This window comes from Cercospora beticola, chromosome 1 (genome assembly GCF_033473495.1).
Source record: "Cercospora beticola chromosome 1, complete sequence".
NCBI classification, from domain to species: Eukaryota; Fungi; Ascomycota; class Dothideomycetes; order Mycosphaerellales; family Mycosphaerellaceae; genus Cercospora; species Cercospora beticola.
Window position 1 is genome coordinate 2,605,175 of NC_088935.1, and position 20,493 is coordinate 2,625,667.

At 53.0% G+C, this 20,493-nt stretch overlaps 10 protein-coding genes across 10 annotated transcripts; 4 read left to right on the forward strand and 6 right to left on the reverse strand.

Annotated features, from left to right (window-relative positions):
- Positions 1–2,885: 2,885 nt before the first annotated feature.
- On the forward strand, positions 2,886–3,572 carry RHO25_001019 (uncharacterized protein; the record flags this gene model as incomplete). The annotated part of the gene is made up of 1 exon (XM_023593629.2): positions 2,886–3,572. One exon carries the CDS (start codon positions 2,886–2,888, stop codon positions 3,570–3,572), a length of 687 nt encoding a protein of 228 aa, XP_023459165.1.
- A 271-nt stretch (positions 3,573–3,843) lies between these two features.
- Positions 3,844–6,182, reverse strand: RHO25_001020 (uncharacterized protein; the record flags this gene model as incomplete). Its single annotated transcript, XM_023593630.2, has 2 exons — positions 3,844–5,180; positions 5,234–6,182. The coding sequence occupies 2 exons, from the start codon at positions 6,180–6,182 to the stop codon at positions 3,844–3,846; spliced, it is 2,286 nt and encodes a 761-aa protein (XP_023459166.1).
- Positions 6,183–6,831: 649 nt separating this feature from the next.
- RHO25_001021 (uncharacterized protein) lies at positions 6,832–7,828 on the reverse strand (the record flags this gene model as incomplete). Its single annotated transcript, XM_023593631.2, has 2 exons — positions 6,832–7,484; positions 7,534–7,828. 2 exons carry the CDS (start codon positions 7,826–7,828, stop codon positions 6,832–6,834), a joined length of 948 nt encoding a protein of 315 aa, XP_023459985.1.
- A 208-nt stretch (positions 7,829–8,036) lies between these two features.
- RHO25_001022 (uncharacterized protein) lies at positions 8,037–8,598 on the reverse strand (the record flags this gene model as incomplete). The annotated part of the gene is made up of 3 exons (XM_065602069.1): positions 8,037–8,405; positions 8,454–8,537; positions 8,590–8,598. 3 exons carry the CDS (start codon positions 8,596–8,598, stop codon positions 8,037–8,039), a joined length of 462 nt encoding a protein of 153 aa, XP_065458141.1.
- A 290-nt stretch (positions 8,599–8,888) lies between these two features.
- On the reverse strand, positions 8,889–11,792 carry RHO25_001023 (uncharacterized protein; the record flags this gene model as incomplete). Its single annotated transcript, XM_023593633.1, has 2 exons — positions 8,889–10,522; positions 10,571–11,792. 2 exons carry the CDS (start codon positions 11,790–11,792, stop codon positions 8,889–8,891), a joined length of 2,856 nt encoding a protein of 951 aa, XP_023460294.1.
- Positions 11,793–12,130: 338 nt separating this feature from the next.
- Positions 12,131–12,971, forward strand: RHO25_001024 (uncharacterized protein; the record flags this gene model as incomplete). The annotated part of the gene is made up of 2 exons (XM_023593634.2): positions 12,131–12,371; positions 12,424–12,971. 2 exons carry the CDS (start codon positions 12,131–12,133, stop codon positions 12,969–12,971), a joined length of 789 nt encoding a protein of 262 aa, XP_023460293.1.
- Positions 12,972–14,022: 1,051 nt separating this feature from the next.
- RHO25_001025 (uncharacterized protein) lies at positions 14,023–16,106 on the forward strand (the record flags this gene model as incomplete). Its single annotated transcript, XM_023593635.1, has 8 exons — positions 14,023–14,161; positions 14,246–14,329; positions 14,376–15,004; positions 15,070–15,134; positions 15,224–15,362; positions 15,427–15,519; positions 15,579–15,686; positions 15,744–16,106. 8 exons carry the CDS (start codon positions 14,023–14,025, stop codon positions 16,104–16,106), a joined length of 1,620 nt encoding a protein of 539 aa, XP_023460300.1.
- Positions 16,107–16,132: 26 nt separating this feature from the next.
- Positions 16,133–16,909, reverse strand: RHO25_001026 (uncharacterized protein; the record flags this gene model as incomplete). Its single annotated transcript, XM_023593636.1, has 1 exon — positions 16,133–16,909. One exon carries the CDS (start codon positions 16,907–16,909, stop codon positions 16,133–16,135), a length of 777 nt encoding a protein of 258 aa, XP_023460299.1.
- Positions 16,910–17,316: 407 nt separating this feature from the next.
- Positions 17,317–19,413, forward strand: RHO25_001027 (uncharacterized protein; the record flags this gene model as incomplete). The annotated part of the gene is made up of 7 exons (XM_023593637.2): positions 17,317–17,668; positions 17,725–18,225; positions 18,340–18,389; positions 18,445–18,710; positions 18,761–19,031; positions 19,088–19,111; positions 19,195–19,413. 7 exons carry the CDS (start codon positions 17,317–17,319, stop codon positions 19,411–19,413), a joined length of 1,683 nt encoding a protein of 560 aa, XP_023460298.1.
- Positions 19,414–19,546: 133 nt separating this feature from the next.
- On the reverse strand, positions 19,547–20,360 carry RHO25_001028 (uncharacterized protein; the record flags this gene model as incomplete). The annotated part of the gene is made up of 3 exons (XM_023593638.2): positions 19,547–19,781; positions 19,835–19,909; positions 19,966–20,360. The coding sequence occupies 3 exons, from the start codon at positions 20,358–20,360 to the stop codon at positions 19,547–19,549; spliced, it is 705 nt and encodes a 234-aa protein (XP_023460297.1).
- Between the last annotated feature and the right edge of the window lie 133 nt (positions 20,361–20,493).

A 20,493-nucleotide genomic window follows, 5' to 3' on the forward strand; every position in this document is an offset into this window, starting at 1 on the left:
CGGCAGTCGGTGTTTGTCGACACGATGTAACCGCCCAGGCCTCGCACGCTCTCGCACCGTGACCCCAAGACAGTTCAGCCCTGCCGATCTCTGTAGCAGTCGGGTTGTGTATCTCCGGGGCGTGGATGCGAGGAACCAAGGCAACCTAAGTCAGAGGGAGCGAAGAAGAAGGGTCCTTTTGCGCGCGCCTCGGGCTTTCGCGAATTCGAGTCCGAGAGTGCAGCACCTGCTCGTTTCGCTGCGAAGGTTGTGGAGGAGAGGATCGTGTTACGAGCAGCAGATGACGTTCACCAAGAAGGCCGACCAAGACATAGCAAACCGGGGTGGGCCGTTCTTATGCAGCACATCGCATACCGCCGACTCTGCCAGTACAGCAGTAGTGACGATGCTACGTGCTCACCGCGCGTAATGCGATCCGCCCCTGGGAGTGATAGCGCGATCGCAAGCAGTGGTTAATAATGCCCTGGCCACGGCTCCTGTGCACACACGACGACGACAATGCGTCCGACCTCGCCTGGACTTTAGGCCTAAAGCCCGTGATTACTACTATAAGGCTCGCCGGTGGTCTGCGCCTTACCAGGGAGGGGTAAATGCGAACAGCGATCATCCATTCCGCGCAGTCTCGCGACTCGCAGCGTGGCGTTGCGAGAATTCCCTGCAACTGCCTGCAGACGCACGGCGCATGGCCGCCAGTCGCGCGTCTCGTTTGGCGAGCTTGACCATGCAGAGCAATCGCTTGCCCGTTGCGCCCTCGCGCCCCAGACACACAGACATGGTGGATCCACGCCATGCCAAGCGACGCCACAGATGCAGATGAAGGTGAAGAGGCTGCTCAGGCCTGCCGAGACTTGGCTGAATGCTGGGCTCTCTGGCACACTTAAGCAGAACTAGGATGCCCCAGTGCCAATGGCTGTGCTGTGCTCGAATGCCCGTCTGCTGCATAACCTTCCCACGCGCGGCCAAGTCTTGCCCGCGCCCATCGCGAAGTCGAAGGATTCGCTGCGCTGTGAGGGCCAGCGCGTCATGTCATGCCTCACCACCGCCGGCTGGGCCGCCCACACTTCGCCTGTGGATTCGCTTCCCAAAGATTTTTACGCCCGTGAAAAGCAGGTGCCACTTTTTCACCTTTGCAAAACCGGACCCGAATTGGTGATTGGACACAGCCAGGTCACTGTGGCTCGCGTTGAGGCGTTTCTCCCCTCGCCCCTCTGCCACAGGTCAAGAACGTGTGGATCCTCTGACGATGTGGTACAGAAAAAGAACAGCGGACCTTCGAGAAGCTCGTCCGCGCCGCTGCCGTGAGCTACTACTGCAGCACTAAACCACTGCGTGGTAGCCGTGTTCGGAAAACAATGCGACGTGCCTCGTCTGCCCTACCTCCGACGACCGTATCCATTGTTCTCCTCCACAAAAATGGCAGCTCGTATACGCATCGACTCGCAAACAGAACAACCAACTCTGTGAACTATCGCAAAGTGCTAGATTGCCTGCGAAAGACTCCTTATGCTTTGTGGCTTCCTGTCACTTTATTGAAAAGACGCGTCACCCCTCCAAATTGTACTTACTTTTGGTAGCGACCGGCCTCGATGCTTGCTTGGACGCGCACTCTGCGTTTCGAAACGGGATGCAACAGGCACGCCATGCAAGAGAATAATACCGCAACGAGCTCCTGCAATGTTAGAGCCCTCCCCAAACGAGATATGCCACGCGTACATGAACTCAAGACACGAAGTCAGGAGGTGAAACCGTAGCGACAGCTCAAGCAAATGCCAATAGCTAGTACTTACAATGGCCTCGTAAGGCCCTCCGACAGCAGAGCGGGCGACGGCGTCAAGTTGTTCGCAGACAAGACCTGCCTACCATTCTAAAAGACCTCCTGCCTCGGCCTCCTGGCCACACTTTCGCGGTTACAGGGGCTGCCGTTGCAGGTATTCAGAGGGCCCTTCGAAGTTGCACACACTACATGTGACAAATAGACGAAAGCCGGGACGAATTCGACAGCAAGCAGCGTTTGCTAGCCAACATTTCAGCTTTCGAAATTGTCAGCCAATGTTCAAACTGACATCCAACTGGGCGCGAGAAAGCCAGCCTGCATGGCGGTTCCATACCCACAAGACACATTGTACAACGTTTATGCACGCGATTGCGGAGCTATTGCTCTCTATGTGAGCAATGACATATGAGCCCAAGAGCCCCGTCTCTTGACATTTCGTAAAGATGTAGGAGGTAGACGTCGCCTCAATTATGGCGAAGTCCCCACCTTGCAGGCATGTTCACCTTCCTCTTTGGGCTTGCAGCGACAGCCAACCAGCGTCGACGTTTTATCGGATTACTGTTGCCACAGAGAAGAAACGAGCATCCTTGTCGGCCAGTTGGCAGCCAGGAGATCGGGACCGACCTTTTTGCAATGAGCATGCGATAAGAGCTCCGGCGCTGTCTGACCGTACTGAGATCAGAGGATGAGTGGCATTTGATCACGAGTAGCGGAATCTTTGCGCAGTGCAGTCCGATGCGATCCCACCAGATTCCCAACATAATTCCGCTCCACTGAATCGAAGTCGATTTAGCATAAATGCGGATCAGGATTCTTTCTGAAAGAAGACATTGGGCTCTCCTTGCACCTTATCCGACAATCACGCTAATATGTGACGAACAGAGCAGCTTGGGCCATCGTACAGTTCCTATGCTATGTCGAAGTTGTCAATCTAGACTAGCACAGCATATTTCATTGCAGGCCTCAGGCCATCATCGAAGTGGGGCCCATAGCCCCGCGTCAATGTGCACGCATCAGCTTCCACAGACACTTTCCTTAGCACAAACAACAATGTAGCAACCTCAAAGTCGATCTGCTACGGCACGATCAACACCACAAAAACCATCCAACCATGTCTCACTGCCACGACGAACATCACGACCACAGCCATGACCACTCCCACGGCGCTCACGACCACACCAACGACATAACCCCCGCCCTCCAACACCACATCTACGACCAAATCGACTTCTCCGCCATCACAACCCTCAACGAATCCACATCCCGCTCAGGCGCCGCAATCGTGCAAAAAACCTGGTCCGAACGCCTCAACCCCTCTCCCTCCCTCCTCAGCGAAACCGACGAACAACTCCTCATGCACATCCCCTTCACAGCTCAAATCCGCCTTCACTCCATCCTCATCCGAACCTCCACCACCGACTCCGCACCCATGACCCTAAAACTGTACGTCAACCGCGAAGGCCTCGATTTCAGTACCGCGGCAGATTTACCTCCGACGCAGACATTAGAGTTGGCGCAGAGTAATGATGTGCAAGAAGTTCCCGTGAAACGAGCTCTGTTTAATACAGTGAGGAGTTTGGATTTGTTTTTTCAGGATAATTGGGGGAGAGGAGATGAAGATGAGACGAGGGTGGATTATTTGGGTTTCAAAGGGGAGTGGATGAAATTGAGTAGAGAACCGGTGAATTTCTTGTATGAGGCTGCTGCGAATCCAAATGATCATAAGTTGCCTTCGGGAGTAGGGGAGAGGTTGGGAAGTGATATTGGAGGAGCTGGCGGTGGTCGGCATGGGATGTGATGTCGCGAGCATGAGCATTCTTGCAATCAGTATCGAAGAGCGGACAGCGAACGAGAAAGAACGGTTCTTTTGGCTGCACAATCTCAGACTACACTACATTACAGATGATCTTCGAAGAACACTGTACAGGGTATCCTCACAAAAAAAAGAAATCGAACATGTGCTGTGCTCCGCGGACAACTCAGAAACAGCCACAGCCGGCCGTTTTCTCCTCACCGGTTTCGACCCAGCGTTTGTCTTGCTGCAAACGTACCACTTCACGGCCATGTTCCTACCATGTCGTGCCTTGGCCCTTGTAAGCGCCGCTTTCGAGAGCCGGAATGGAAATGCCATAACCCTCGGTTCGCCCATCCTTCGCACCTGGCTTGATTTCTACGCGAATGCAGACATCGAGACCATCGCGTCCGGCCAGCCCTGTTTTCTTGATGCCGCCTGCAGCAGGATGCTCCGTGCCGGCCTGGACTTCACCCTTGTGAATTGGCTCACGCATGTTCTTTGGCAGTGTGAAGTCGGCGTTGTTTGAGGTGTCACCCACACCATCAATGGTGCCGTTTGTGGCGACACCGTTCACTGCAGCTCCGGTGTGAGAGTGCGACTCTGTGATGATTGCATAGTTCCGGCTCGGCATCGTCGCGTGATTGTTCTTCGCCGTCTTGTCTTCCACTCCTTCCTCACCCTCGCCAGGATTCTTGTTGAACATCTCCAGCAGAGTCTCGTCCGTCTCGTGGTCCAGGTGGTGGATCTTGTTGCGGCGTGCAAGCAAGTTGGCCACAGCCTGCGGCGGTGGCTTGTTGGTAATAGCAGAGCTAACAATATTTGGCATGTAGCGGAAATCTCGCTCGGCCGGAATATTGAGATGTGCTTTGCTGTAGAAGCGCCCAAGCGCTGCCAAATGAACATCGCCACCCAGAATAGTAATACGAACGCTGTGATCCTTCGAGATCTGCTGCAGCCTGTGAATCAATGCCTTGCGCTCCTTCTTGTGTTGGTGCGCTGTGTAGTGGTCGTCCAAGTCGTCCAGCAAATCAACACCACCGTCGAACTGGTTGAAGAGGCTACCTGCAACACCAAAGCGCTTATTGAGGAACTTGATCGGTCCAATGATTGGACTGCTAATGATGTTCTCCAACCACTGCAATCGAGGGTACGCGATGGGTACTCCCAGGAGAAGGATCAAATGCTTGATAGCACCGTTCGAGCGAGCAATCTCGTCATTCGCGCGCTTGAAGATCTGGTCATAGGTTTCTGGATAGTTGATCTGATGTCTCGTCCGCTCTGTTCGCGCATCGATGCCCAGGAAGGCAATTCGTTTGCCAAGCTGGCAGTAGATGCTGCGACTTCGCTCTTCGACATATGGGCCAGGTCGCGTACCGATGATCCAGCTAGGGTCCTCGCGCTTTGGGACCATGACGAAGGTATCCTTGAGCTGAACAGCGTCTGGAGAAGTCGTATGTCCTGTGGTCTTCGTGGTCTGAGGCGCATCGGTGCTGTACGTAGAAGGTGGCGGTGGGATGTGGTGTTGGAACAGGAGGTAGTACTTGTGGGCGACACCTCCAATGCCACGGAACACGGAACATTTCATGAAGTGGTCAGTGTACGATCCGAAGCCTAAAGGACACACACATTAGCATAGACTAAACAAGAGGTTCGGGAATTCGCACCATCGATAATGTCATGGTCATCCCAGATGTTCAGCTGCGGGATTTGTCCATTGGCAAGGGCAAATTCCTCGGTGCCGTACCAGCGGACGTAGTTCTCGTAGTAGTAATCATCGCACTTCTTCCTCATTTCCTCGTTGAAGGGAAAATCGCGTCGCTTCTTTGGGTTCGCGATATCCGTCCATGGACGCAAAGGGCCATCCACACGCACACTGTCGTTGTAGATCTGGTCTCCGCCTCCAATCATGATATGCAGCGGCTGCTCATTGTGCACGCGCAGGACATCATTCCATAGCACTGGGCCGGTCCATGTGTTCATGTCTGTACCAACACTGAATCCGTTGCAAGAGTGGAACATGATGCGCATCGACTCGTGTTTCGATGGTACGACGAAGCGCAGAGGCTTCGTGACGGGGGACTTGTCGGTAGCGCTGATCATGTCCGGTATACTGTATGCCCATGTCGCCTCCTCTTCCTGAAATGGAACATCGATCACGTAGCGCCAGAAGCCTCTTGTGGGATCCTCATACAACTTCTCTGCTTGGAAAGTACGATCCTGACCACCGGCTGCGGCTCCGTTGGTTACAGCACCTCCGTTCCAAGCGCCAATGCATCTCAGCGTGAGCGGGCCGGGTTGTTGGCCAGGAGTCGTGACGATCAGTACACTTCCGTGCCACTGCGGTTGATCGGTATGCTCGTTACTCGTGTGCTTGTAATTGAGCAGGGGCCCGCAAACGATGTCGAGGCCTTCGGTGGTGCTGCGCACTTGCGGTCCATGACCAATGCCATTCTCGTGTCTGGGGACCTCAGCCAGCGTGGCAGCGGGCGGCACTGCATTCGCGCTCGCCCACGCGGTGTCGTGATGAATGCCAGTATCCTCCTTCAGCGCCTCGACCGCAGCGCGTCCTCGGCCTCCCTCGATGTCGTGCTTGTGCACGTCTCCGGTGCTCATGTTGGCAGCCTTGAGATTACAGTGGCGCGATCACGCTGCGACGCGTCCAGAAACAATGATGCGTGCGCGACGTGTTGGCAGAGTGCGCGTCGCTGAGTGGACACGACTGCGCAGGGGGGCCGACGAGAGAAAGTGGAAGAGAAAAGAGGACGCAGGATCGAGAGCAGAAGGATGGCAGCGTAATGGACTGATGCAACACAAAGCTAGGAGCAGCATCAAGCCTTGGCCGGGCAGATTAGCTTCGGCCATACATTGTCGTGACCTACTTTCTCCCCCTACATCCGCGCCTCGTGCCTTGCTTGATGTCGTGCAACGCGTTGTCGTATAGCCATTGATCATCGTAGATCCTACTTTCTTCTACAAGTACGTGCTGCTTGGATTTGACTATGTTGCGAAGACTGGTTACAAAGATGTCTACTTTTAGCGCAGTGTGCAGTGAGTGTCGATGACTACAGCGTGCAGGCAATTGGACTGATGAGCGGCTGCGGCCCGATGATCTTGTTTCTCAGTAACTAGCTCTGCCCATTATTCCCTGATCGTCTTCTTTACGACCCGCTGCTATGTACTGGGGCCCTTGTCCTGCTGCGCCGCATGTCGTGCAGCCTCAGCCACCTCGCAGGTCCAACGCAGCTGATGAGCCAGCTGCACCTCAATCTGAGTCGTAACGCTGGTACTCCGCAAAATTGATCCCTCTGTTGTCCACCATCACCACTGCCGCGCGCAGAGCTCCGCCGTGCTGCTGAGCCGCGGGCTTGGACGACTTGGAGCCAATGCTGGTCCTCATCTTTGGCTTGGATCGTGCCTTGGAAGCTGTCTTGCTGCTCTTCGTGCCCACGCGCTGGCCTTTGTGGTTCGTCGTCCCTGCCACCATCGCGGCCTTCTTCCCGACCTGTCGACGCGCTTTCCTCTCGGCTTTCTGGGCCAGCTTTCTTGCTGCGACTCGCTCTGCCAATTGCTGCTTGATAATGGTCCTGCTCGCTGAACGTCGCTTCACCATTCCACGTTTTGCACGCCCACCGAACGTGTCTTCCACGGGTACCTCGCTCTGCTCATCGTCCGCGACGGCTCCCTCATACTCCACAGTCCGCAACGCCTTGATGCTCATACCAAACGCCCCACTGAACAATCCGCATTTCCTCGCCTTGAGCCTCCTTACTTCTGCTGTGGGCAGTGAGTGTTTCGAATTCAGGATTGGAGCAATTTGGTATTCGGGATCTTCGTTGGGGTCGCGAGGTCTCCTGTCAGTAGACTTGCTGCTCGATAGCACATCCTCCTCGCCACTCTCCTCACTGCCACTGCTGACTGCCAGCACAATTAGTAAATTTCAAAATTGAGGTTTTCGATCACTTACTGGAAATTGCACTTCCTTTCGAGCCCTTGTTGCTAACCTTTGCTAGCTCCTTCTTCTTTCTTCCACTGTCGCGAAGACTCTGATCTTTACGGCCCTTCTTGCTTGGCGTATGGACTGGAACATCGGAGTCAGACTCAGATTCGCAGTGCTGCGCCGAACCTTCATCGTCCTCTCCTGAATCACGCGAGCGATATATGTCCTTGTAGTACAAAGGTCTTCCATTCTGGTTCAGGAAAGCAGGTTGCCTGGCTGCGCGATTCGGGCGTAATCTCTTGGGGGTAGTGTTTCGGAACATTGTCGCGTTGTCTCTGCTGCTTGTCTCGGGGACTGGAAGACGGATTTGTGCTATTGAGTAAAACACAGGAAGGCAGAAGTGCAAGTAGTTTGATAGTAAGATTGTCCAACAAGGCAGAAGAAACGACAATAACTATTCGCTGCCAATTCTTGCTTCACATGCTGCTGAAGTCAAGTGAAGGACAACCCTGTGGCTGCCTAAGCCGAGTTCACATCTTTGGTTTCCCATTCTTGCTCGTCCCCAGCGCTCCTCGATCTTGATCTGTTGGCTCGTTGTTGGAAGTCTCAGCTTTCAAGCTCACAGGATCTCCAAGCTGACTTGGGTTGCCCTTGTTGATCTTCTGTTGTGCAATATCCTTCAACGACTTCCCTCCTCCTTGGTTGTCCAAATCGCCCTCAGTTGGTGCTGGCGCAGAAGACACATCTAACCTCTTGCCTCCAGTGCCTGCCAGATCTTGGTTTTTGAGTTGTGGCTTACTACTTCCATCCTTCAAGTCTCCTTCGGTTGGTGATGGTGCAGCATTATTGTTGTGCTTCCTTTTATCTGCTAATGCACCACGATCTTGATCGGTTGGTTCCTGTATTGTTCAGTGGACTATCATGACGCCGCCAATTGTGTTCTATACATTGTTCGATGTCTCTGCCTTCAACGATACTGGATCGCCTATTTGTGTAGGGTTCTCCTTCGCCATTTCCTTGAGACTTTTCTGCTGTATTATCATCAGCCAGTGAGACAACAAAAATGCAGTTGCAAGAGCTTACTGGAGCCATTGTGACGATACGAATGCTTTGATTCAAATTGTGAATTAATTTTCGAAAGAGTAGATCGATACTGTGTCTTGCACAGCGACTTGTAAACAATGCCCTTTCACGACAGTACTGTAATCATGTCGTCAACACTTCTCCGCCCACACGTTGTGCCTAGGCAGATCGGCAGCTCCTGCCAGATTGGCTTTCCCCAGATCTTGCATATGAAAGCAGGTGGAGCCGGACGTCATGCTTCGGAGTACCGTAGCCTAAAACGGTACATAAAAGCCCAACAAATGTGTTGTGCAGCATTTCTAAAATCCAGACTTCCGTTTCTTCTTCGCTGGCCTACCTCCAAAACGTCCTGGTACGACCTGACTAGCAACAGCAACACGAGGTGCAGACGGTTGGCTGCTCATGACCATAGGCTGACTCTCGGTCACCATCGCAGCTGGCTGGCTCGCAGTCAGAATCTCGGGCGCTTGACTGCTTGCCATCTGCTGCGCTTGACTCGCTGCAGCTTCCCGGCGCTGGCGCTTTATGTGCCTCTCTGCACGTCGCTGGAGGCGTTTTCTATCCCTCTCTGACATTTCTTCGGCGTCGTCTTCGTCCTCGTCATCGCGCTGAACGTGCTTAGAAGTACTCTGCCAGTCATATTCGGCTGGCGAATCTCCTACGTTCCAATGGGATAGAATCTTGCTCATTGGGCGAGACAAGACCGACGGAGATGGCTTACTGAATGTGGTGTATTTGCAGAGGCGGAATATCTCGGGTGCCGCGAAGCTCGAAAGACCTGTCGACATTGTGACCACGGAAGGTGTAGCTGTTGGCGATGGAGTGGGTAGCGTTGAGAATTGTGACGATCCTGCAAGATCCATTGGCTGTGCAGAGCCTTCTCTGTTGGCACTGAGTGGTGCTCTGATCGGCAGCCTCGACAATGCCGCCGTTCCGGAATACTGTTCCTCGCGGCCACGAGCTGAAGCCTGAGGTTCTCCCTCATCTGCGTGAGCGACTCGGCTCGCCAAAGCTAGTTGTGTCGTGACGTGACGTGCGACTGCTGCTTTTGCAAGACGCACGCGTCCTGGTACATCATCTGCAAGACCTGCAAGCCAGCAACTCATAATCGCGTTGTACATCTCGGGGAGCGAATGAGCGTGGAGTTCCGGTGGAAAATCGATGGGCAACCTAGCCATGATAGGACTAATTCGCAGGCGCTGTTCTGGTGTGAATGCATCATCGGATGAATCGCGTACGTGAATGGACTCAGAAAGCAGGTACTGCACCTCATCCAAGCTCTCGCCTGCCCCAGGGTTCGCGACGCTGATCGATTCGGTATCTTGAAAGCTGTCCAAGGTACGCATAGGCAGTATTGTGTCTTCTTCGGTGCGGAATGCAGACTTCGCCTCGCCCACAACATGAGCCACAGAGATGAATTCTTGGTGGACATCGAAATCCTTCGCGACACGGCTCAGGTCAATTCCTCTGTCCTCTGGCTCGCGTCTCGGGGCGATTCGTCTCGCGCGTCTCGATACAGGTCGTTCCTGCACGTGTTCGTCATGGACAACGCTGTCGCCTTCGATAGCGCCTGCAAACCCGATTTGCTTCACTTTCGCACCAGTAGCGTTCAGCTTAGTCTCCCAAGTTGTCACATACTCCTGTTTGACGGCGTTGCGGCGCGACCGATAGAAGATTCGCTCCAGGACCGTGTCGTCGCTAAGCACAATTGTAGCTAGGAAGAACTCCGTTTGGCCTTGCTCTTCGTTGAGTATCCCGCCTCCGCTTGAGGTAATTGGAGTAACATGCATGTCTACAATTGTTGACGAGGTGCTGTGTCGCTTTAGTCGTACCTCGATCGGATCGATGATGTGAAAAGTCGCTTGTGCTGATGTGTTGAGACCATACAAAGTTGCAACACCACCCGTGCGTGGATATAATAACACGTTTACACCTAAAGAAAGGTTAGCTGGAAACAGATTACCACGCAGTGCAGGCATACCCTCATCGAAACACCAGATGCTCATCCGCATGTCTGTAGCTTCGGGATTGCGGAAATGTTCTATTGTGGCGATGTTCTCCACTTGTACTCCATGTGATCCTGAGCTCGCGACTCGATACACGAGAAGATTGTTCGTAGTCAGAACTGCAAATTTGTCCATCTGACCAGGTAGAACGGCAAAGTCCAGTATCCATGGCGGACCACTCGCGATATCCGGCGCAACAGTATGCAGCCGGGCACTATTCTGGCCAGCAATACTGATTAGTGTGATAGTATCCCGAGTGCACACTGCTATGATTTCCAGATTGAACAGCCAAGCGATGCGCGCCCATCCATCGCTGAGAGAGCTGGCCTTTACGGCACCCGTCCATGTGCGCGCGACACGAGAGAGCTTGCGAGACTGAAACTCCATTACCGTCCACGAACCGCTTTGATCAACCAAAGCTATTTGCTGAGAAAACCAAGGGTTGAAGGCTACATCGGCGTGCGCTAGATTGCCAGTAGACTTGATATCCACGTCGTACATCAAGTTGGGCTGGATGTTCGAAGATACTTCTTGTTCCGCACTTTTACGTGTGCCATGAGTTGGACGGAAAATGAGTGTCTTCGTGAGAAGGCGAACGCCCAGCAGTGGCTCTCCTCGATCGACTGGCTCCGCGAAAACAACTTGTTGAACAGGTCCGTCGAATTTCGTGCACACGGTCTCCTCGCCGTAGAGAGTGGGGACCGCGACCCAGCTTTTGTGGTTGTGCGATAAGCCTCGTCTTCGATTCTGGACATGGATCAAGCGCAACTCTGTCCTACTCTCGCCACACGCCAAAGCTGCGATGCGCATGGATTTGTGCTGGATTTCGGAGCGAATGCTGCTAGTTGCGATAAGCCTTCCAGTGGTACTGTCGTGGTTCAAGACGGCCTCCTGTGTAGCCTCTGAGACTCGCAACAATTCCGTAAGAAGGCCCGCTGCTGGCTGTAATTCAGGAACATGCTCGAGGAGATCCTTCGTCTGCCTACGCATACGTTGGCCCTGAGGTTCAGCGCGTACAGGAACATTTTTCAATTGCTCCCTATCAGATGGCTGATAGACATGGTTTGGAGGTCCACAAGAACGGACGATCTGGGGAGGCGTAGAGACACGCTCAAAAGACCATTCTTCATCTTCCAGAGAATATGCTACCTGTCCGAAGTGACCGTACGGCAGGTTGCGCTTGGCTCTTTCAGCCATCCGGCTCGATGGGAAGCTTGCAAATCCACACTCTGAAAGCGAGCTTGATCATAGTAGATGGCAGAGTCGCGCTGATTTTTCCAGTTGGGTGCGATATCCTAGCGTTCGCCGGCAGGACCAGTGGTCCTATTTTGCAGTGGTGTTGGTAGTTGTGGTGTCGTGAATGGTAGAGGTGAAGAAAGTCTCGTCTGCAAGTGCAAGTGCCCCGGCTCATCGCAACCGGACCGGGCCGAACTCCGAATGTTTACAGTCTAGCACAACACGCGCGCATCAATCGACAACGACATCCACATCCTCACACACAGCAACAGGCAGCGGCCACCACACGCGCATCCAACATGTCGACAGCCACGATGACTCCGAGTCGATTTGGTTCATCTATTTCCGGCCGACAGCAAGATTACGGTGTTGCAGGCCCATCAATGGCAGACACACTGCCAACCGTCGATTTCAACTTTGAAGAGCTCCGGCAACGCATGGCACAATTTACGCAACGATTCGACGAGTTCATTGAGCGTGGGAGAAAGCGAGTTCTGGAGGAGAAGAATGCCTTCCGGATGAATGTTGCGGACTTGGAGGGTATGAACATTCTTTTCTCTAACCAGCCTGAGAGGATGCTAACGACGCGCAGACCAACAGCGACAGAAGAAACATGCGATTGCAGAACTGGAAAGCAAATCGTCGAACCATGCGCACACATTAGCAAAAGAGGCGCAAGAGACGGCCGAGATGCATGACGCGATCCGGTCGCTGACTGCTGAGAGGGAGGAGCATACCAATCGTCGCGACCAGCTCAAGACTGAGATCGCATCGACCCAAGCAAGGATACGACAAAAGAAGGAGGCTCAGGCTGCGCATCAACGGTCACTCGATGCTCAAGCGCGGCACAACATGCCCGAATTGCGGTTCTGGGAGACTTGTCTGGGGCTACGCATGGAAGGAACAGGCGTCGAGGACCGGCTCAAATTCGTTTTCCTTGGGCTCGACAGCCGGGACGCGGATCGAGAGTGCTGGTTCGAGCTGCAGATTGGCGGGAGGGAGTACGAAATTGCGAGCATGAAGCCACGCTTGGACAGAGAAGAGGCGGCGGAGGCGCAGGAACGACTGAACGAGACGAAAGAGCTTGGGCCATTTTTGAAGGCGATGCGAAGCTCATTCGCGAAGGCAGTGCGAGTGTGATGGCTTTTACAGACGACTACGCCTGCAAGCAATGTCTTTCTTGTTCATTCTGAAAATTCGTCGATACCAGCGACAAGTGATAGCCTGAGTCGAGATGTAGATTGCGTGCGAAACAGCGGACCTACATGAATGTCAGATGGACATCGTCCAGGGTTGTTGTTGCTGTCTGGCTTTCCAGCGCACTGACTCCCCGCTTCTTCTTCACATCACCATCTTCAGACAAAGCTGTCCAGCCTGAACATGAACACCTTATCCCGAGTCAACTCTATATGAGATCGATTGCGCAGCCGCTCAGCAATGCCACAATGTGTTCACTGTCTTGCTCTTTGCCTCCCAACACATGTCGTTCCTCTGGACGCAGATACAGCTTTCAATTCTTGCAAGGCAATGCGGGAAAACTTCGCAAATCTCTGGACAAGTCCCTTCGCTTTCACTGAGTGACGATGCCGTTCATGCGCTGATCATCGAAAAGGTGCAGAAGTAGACGATAGGACGACTTCGTCATGTTCATTGCACTGCGTTGGCGAAGCAGGCCTTATCGTAGGTTCGGCAAGGTGGCAAGTTTTCCATCGAAGCATCAAAGACAAGACTATTGAACTTCTTTCCAAATGCCAATCAACAGAGCAACAAGCCATGACAAAAGAAAGTAGCCCACAGGGTCGTCCAAGCGTTGGTCCAGAGTTCTGTTCGCACCTCGGTCCTGCTCCACACAACCACAGCTCTAATCCACTTTCCTCGTGCCGTACTCCCGAAGCCTTTGCCGCTTGGTAGTATTTCTCCACCAAAGTCATTCGTCCGGGGTTAAGAAGTAGCGAAAGGCGCGCGGGATGAAGGCGTTCACGCAGAGGGCGATGATGCGACATGCTCCTCCAATGTGCAAGATGCAATTGCGCTAACGACCCTCTTCCTGCTGTATGGTGTGCTTGTTTCTCTCCTAGAATCTTCGACTCCTTCGTGTACCCGTGAGTTCTCTGGATTCTACGCTTGTTTCCTGCGTTTGATCGGTTGAGGCCGCTGGACGTATGGATCGGTTATCCATTGAAACGCACTAATGGAGTCGCTCGAACGCGTCTTGTCGCGCCCTGTAGCAAAACCATACCGAAGCGGAACGGTCCAGAACGACGTTATACATTTGAATCAAGATGGGCACCTGGACTTTTGTGAAGGCGATGTGGAGAACCCGAAGAACTGTCAGTGGCGAGTGATATGCTTAGCCATCGCGCAACGACAGCGATGCGTGTGTAACAACAGCTGACTTCTATTGTACGCTGTAGGGTCAGTGGCAAGGCGATGGTATATAACGATTGTGTCGATCTTCCTTGTCATCTCAGCAACATTCGCTTCCTCGTCCCCGTCAGGTATGGCATACCCCGCTCTGCTCCGTTCATGAGCTGATTGTTACAGGCTGCCTCAACAGCATATCTGAGCACTTTGGCGTATCAGTCTTGGCCTCGAATCTGGTCACTACATTATTCCTACTTGGATACTGCTTCGGACCGCTTCTATGGGCGCCAATCTCAGAGAGAAGTGGCAGAAGATGGGTCTGTTACGGGACATACATCTGCTATTCTATCTTCAACTTCCTTTGCGCCTTCACCAACACATTCGCTGGGCTTTTGGTGGGCAGATTCCTGACTGGCACATTCGCGTCCGCGGCACTCAGTAATGTCCCCGGCGTGCTGGCAGATCTATGGGGGCCAGTGGAACGTGGAAACGCAATGGTTGTCTTCTCGATGATGACGTTTGCTGGTCCGGCCCTAGGTCCTGTAGTTTCAGGCTTCTTGGAGCTCAAGAAAGATTGGCGCTGGGCTTTCTACGTTCTGCTTTGGTTGACTGCGTTGACATTGGGCCCGCTCTTCACTATACCAGAAACATTGCCTGAGCAGGTCTTGGTCAACAAGGCCAAAAGGATCCGAAAAGCCAAAGTGCCCGGATATGAGAATGTACAGGCCCCAAAGGAGGCATCAGGGGATACGCTGGCCCAGATCTTCCGTGTTACTCTGACTAGGCCTTGGATCATACTGTGGGATCCTGTAAGTCAGGCCAGAAGAAATATTTTGGATGCTGAGACACGTCGCTGATCTCGGTCTATCGATAGATTTCACTCTTGGTCGCGATATACCTGAGCATTGTATACGCTTTGCTGTACATGCTATTCACGATGTAAGTCCCCATAGGATGTCTCGCTCCGGCATTCGCTGACGACCGCCACGTTATCCCATTGTGTTCCAACAAAAGAGAGGATGGAATAGCGGTGTTGGCGCCCTTCCTCTCATTGGAACCATGGTGGGAGCATGCATCGCAGGAGCTATCGTTTTCTACGAATCGACTTTTGGAAAGAAGAAAATGTTGGCAGGGATTCCACGAAAGCCCGAGGACAGAATGCCTTTGGTGAGTGCTGTTGCGTTTTGGGTCACCACATCCAGACTTGAATGGATGACTAACTGAATGCAAGGCGATGATCGGAGGTATATTGTTTCCCATTACCATGTTCGCATTCGCCTGGACGGCAAACTTCAACTCTGTCCATTGGGTTGTTCCCACAATAGTAAGTGGCACTCCGTCTCGAATCAGGTGCCGTGTGCTGACCCAACCCTTGTTCAAAAGGCGGGAATGTTTCTGTCAACTGCTATTGTCTTGATCTTTGTATCGTATCTGTCGTATTTAGCCGACACATACTTGCAGTATGCTGCCAGCGCAATAGCAGCTAACACAGTATGTGATTTGCATTTGACCAGAATCAGCACATGAATTTCTGCTAACAAGGGAAAGGTATGCCGAAGCGCGTTTGGCGCAGTCGCTCCATTATTTACCCAGCAGATGTTTGATGCGCTTGGAGTGGGAGGTGCTGGTAGTCTCATTGGCGGAGTTGCAGTACTACTTGCCCCAATTCCCTTCCTCTTCTGGAAGTATGGCGAGAAGATCCGAGAACGAAGCAAGTTCGCACCGACAGAGAATACGCCAGAGTCGCAAAGTCGAGAGTTGAAGACAGAAGGAAGCGGCTCCGACGAAGACCGAGCAGGAGGTCGTAGTCCCGTGGATGTGGAAAAGCAGCACCAGGGCGTGCAGAGCCAAGATCCATACCTAGATGCAGCTGGCCAGGAAAAGGCGGAGCGCATAGATGAAAGAGTCTAAAATTACTAGCACTTACTACGATTTTATCATCCAGCGTCTATGGCCAGCTTAGCCAGGTCGCCTTCAGCTTTGTCTATCCTCTTGAGCAGGAAGGACAGTGTTGCGTCTCTCGCCTTTTCCAGGACTCGCAATCGGTCCAGTGGCAAGGTCGAGTAGTCCGTTGAAGCGTTCGCGGTTGGAGTCGAAGCTGTCGCCTGCTGTGCATCAGCATCCGCTTCCTTTGTCTCAGCAATGCCATCTTGGATATCCTTGAGCTTCTGCTCCTTGTCTGCAGCGAGCTTCCGCAGTACAGTAATACTCGCATCTCTGTCGGCGAGTGTTCTGCACAGCTTGGCGTGCTCTTCCTTATCCTCCAACACTTTCCGTCTCTTTGCCACTGCCTCCGCCCGATGCGACTCGCAGGCGCGTATGCTGTCCCGGGCCACAGTCTCGATGTGAGTGAAGCGTACTGGGCCCAGCATGATGCCACCCCACCATCGGGCCACTACAACGCTGCCTGTAGCATTACACGCTTCCATCACCTTTTCCACCTTCTTGCCCGCATATTTCTCTCCATCGTCGTCGGAGCCGGTGACGTACAGTTTGGCTTTGCCGATGCTCTGCTGATTGGACTCGCGCCGCCAGCCTGCAACCTTGTGGTCGGCCGTCTTCAGCTCGGGCAAGGCCTGCAGCTCTTTGGGCTTGAGCGAGGACGAATAGAAGCCGATGAAGGTGCTCTGCCGGTCCTCAATGGGTTGGCTGCGGAAGAAGGGCGGCTCATCTGGCGCATCGTCCGGGTCCGAGGCTTTGCGCTTCAACGACATTGTTGAGGGATGACGACCTCATCGCTGTCGCTCATCACCAATTGCTTGCTAAAGCCACGACGCGTTCGCGGTTGAGGCCGATGCACTGCCAAGAGGAGGTGAGGAACATTGAAGTCAGATCAAATTCGTGTTTGGGTTCTGCTGTTGCACCCGCGCCGACGTGAGCTGAGCATGACATAACGTCTCCTGCGCGACTTGCATCATGCAACGCCCACTGCTGCAGCTGTGATGACGGGCCCACAGTCTCGTCAACCGTATTCACTCGGGCCATCGCGGAAAGCTCACTACTACTCACGCTACACAATGCTGCAGTAGGAAGCACCTCGCCCAAGGCAAGTAAGAGACCCTTCGTCTCTCCGTTTCGTTGTCACGACATCATTCAACTACTCCATTGAGCATTGCACGCCATGGCCGAGCAGCAAGTCGCCCGGATCATCGTCGAAAGCCTTGTCCAGGCCAATGTGAAGGTCGTTTTTGGAATCCCTGGAGCCAAAGTCGATGCCATATTCGACACCTTATCAGATCATCCCGAAATCAAGTTGGTCGTCTGCAGGCATGAACAGAACGCTGCCTTCATGGCGGCCGCTGTGGGCCGCATCACGGGCAATCCAGGTGTTTGCATCGCGACCTCAGGGCCCGGAGCAGGCAATCTGACTACAGGGCTGGTAACGGCAACGACGGAGGGTGACCCAGTTGTAGCCATTGTCGGCAGTGTTCCTCGTCTGCTGAGCACCAAGCACACACATCAGAGCATGAAAGGCATGTCTTCAACTTCACTTCATATCGTTCCCTCAGGCAGCTAACTGGAGCCGAAGCCCTCGACATTCTGCGTCCAACTGCGAAGTCAGCTACCAACATCGACGTGGAAGATCAGGCCGCAGAGGTAATTCTAGCGGCGTTCCGGGCTGCCAATGCCAATCCAAAAGGAAGTGCAGTGGTATCTCTACCTATGGATGTTGCGGCAGGCAAGAGCAAGATTACTGCCTTCCCAAGTTCGGCATTCAAGTCTCCACCTCTTGGCCCAGCGCCGACTGCCAATGTACAGACTGTCGCGAAGATGATAGATGAGGCTAAGCTACCAGTTCTCTTCCTTGGTCAAAGAGCAGCCAGTACCATTGTCGTGGGTGCAGTTCGCCAATTCCTCCAAAAGCATCCGATCGCGGTCGTCGAAACTTTCCAGGCAGCGGGAGCTGTTTCAGCAGACCTTGCTGATGATGTATATTTTGGACGCGTTGGACTGTTCAGAAATCAAACAGGGGATAGAGTCCTTGCCCGGTCGGACCTCATCTTATGTTTGGGCTACGACCCGACTGAATGTAAGTGCCTGTCAAGTCTTGTGTCAGCCACACACGAGATACAGAGCATCTCGACACGAATTCAACCCACACATCAGGCCGGAACAAATACTTATGCTGATCGAAAATGCACAGATGACGCGAGCTCCTGGAATCCGAAGTCCAACTTACGTATCATACATGTGGTGAGTGCACTATTTGCTCGCAAGTCTCGATCGCCGACGAGTTAACTTCTATCAGGACTACACATCCTGCGACTACGGCGCGTACTATCACCCTGAAATAGAGCTACTCGGCTCTGTGAAAGAGAACATCCTGGCCCTTGGCGACACGGTCAAGCACGTGGCGAATCCAGCACAAGATGAATTCTGCAAGTCCCTGACTCGGGAGCTACGATCCTGGCAGCACGACATTGAGAACTTTAAAAGTGACACTGGACTGGTTCATCCACTTCAATTCGTCGCCGCACTGCAAAAGCGAGTCTCGAAGGAGACAACCGTCTGCGTGTAAGACCCCTCTGAGAACAAGCTTGGCGGATTACTGACAGGTCGTTCAGGGACGTTGGCACAGTCTACATCTACATGATGCGCTACTTCTTCGCATACGAGCCTAGAAAGCTGCTCTGCAGTAACGGACAGCAAACATTAGGAGTAGGAATGCCCTGGGCGATAGCTTCCTCGCTTGTCCAAGATCCGCCTTGTTCGCAGAAGGTGGTTTCTGTCAGTGGTGATGGAGGCTTTATGTTTTCGTCACAGGAACTTTCGACAGCAGTGCTGCAGGGGTGCAACATCACTCACTTCATCTGGAATGATGAAGCTTACAACATGGTACGATACATCATTGCAACGTGTTCACTCAAGACAGCGTTACTGACACCTGGCAGGTCGAATTTCAAGAAGTGATGAAGGTATGTTTGTTACGTCTCGCTTGGTCAACTGTAATGGCGGGTAGACTGAATGGAGAGTGCTAACATTGTATCAATTGATCCAGTATAATCGCAGCTCAGGCATCAAGTTGGGCGGCATCGACTTTGTCAAATATGCTGAAGCATTTGGAGGCAAAGGCTTCCGTATACATGACTCCTCCGAGATTGAGAGTGTCATGGACCAAGCACTTGCACACAATGGACTTTCTTTGGTGGACGTTCGGATCGACTACTCTGGCGCCAAGGATCTTGCGGCCGGACTCATTCAGGACTCAGTCGGCTGATATTGATATTCCGATACGCAGAGAAACAATTGCTTGGGGTGCAGAATAAAAGCGAGGCACTGAAGTAGTGCATGGTATAGAGTCTCTGTTGCTCGACAGAGTTAGGTCATCACAAAATCCAATCCCTTCATAATCAACCCTCCACTTCTTTGACTCCTGCATCGTCGGTTACGAGCTTCGCGTCATTGAAATCATCGGAGGTGGGAAGTTCTACGTGAACGTTACTCGCCACGGCCACTTTGAACGTGAGGCCTTTTCCTCTAAGGTCGAGAACATGTCCTCCTGCTGATCGGTCCTGCTTGATGAAATGGAGATGCTCGCCGGCGACTCCGAAACCCTGCCAGTTACGCGGAGTCCGAAAGCCGATGCTGTGCATGGTATCAGCAGGAGATAAGCATGTTTTCGCGGGTACTGTGCTCACATTGTGCCTTCAACATTCTCGTACTCTTCGACTGACTGCTTCTTGCCAAGCTCGGAAAGTGGCTGCCCCTTATACCTGGTGCGACAGCCATGAGCAAGATGCAATATTAGTGTTCGTGTGAATAAACTCACTCCTGGCCCCTCACAGTCCTACATTTCAGGTAGTCGAAATGCCCGTCGATGCGATAAGTCATGAATAGATTCGCCGCATGATCGTTGAAGCTGTTCAACGCATTTTCGATACCGTCTTTGTCCTTGAAATCTACTGAACTTGTCTGTTCGGGTACGAAGTGTGTGCTGACTGCGAAAGGGATTCGGTCCGTATCGTCCGCTTCTCTTGTTTGACCGCCGGCTTGGAGTTGATATATCTTGCCGTCGAGGAACATGAGCTCGCCTTGCATGCGTGCAAAAGTGCCCAGGCCTTGGTTGCCCTTGCTAGCGAGCTTAGTTGCAGTGATGCCTGTCTCGCTGACGCCGTCCATCAAGGCATTGAGCAGACTGTACTGGTATATGTGATTTTTCTCCATGACTGTGGCTGACCTGTGTTCTTAGATGCTCGGGATTATGAGAATCAGAAAATGTCAATTGCACTGTGCTCACGAAGATAAATGGCGCGTCATTGCAGCGGTGTTGCAGCAGCAAAAGCCGTGACCAACGTCA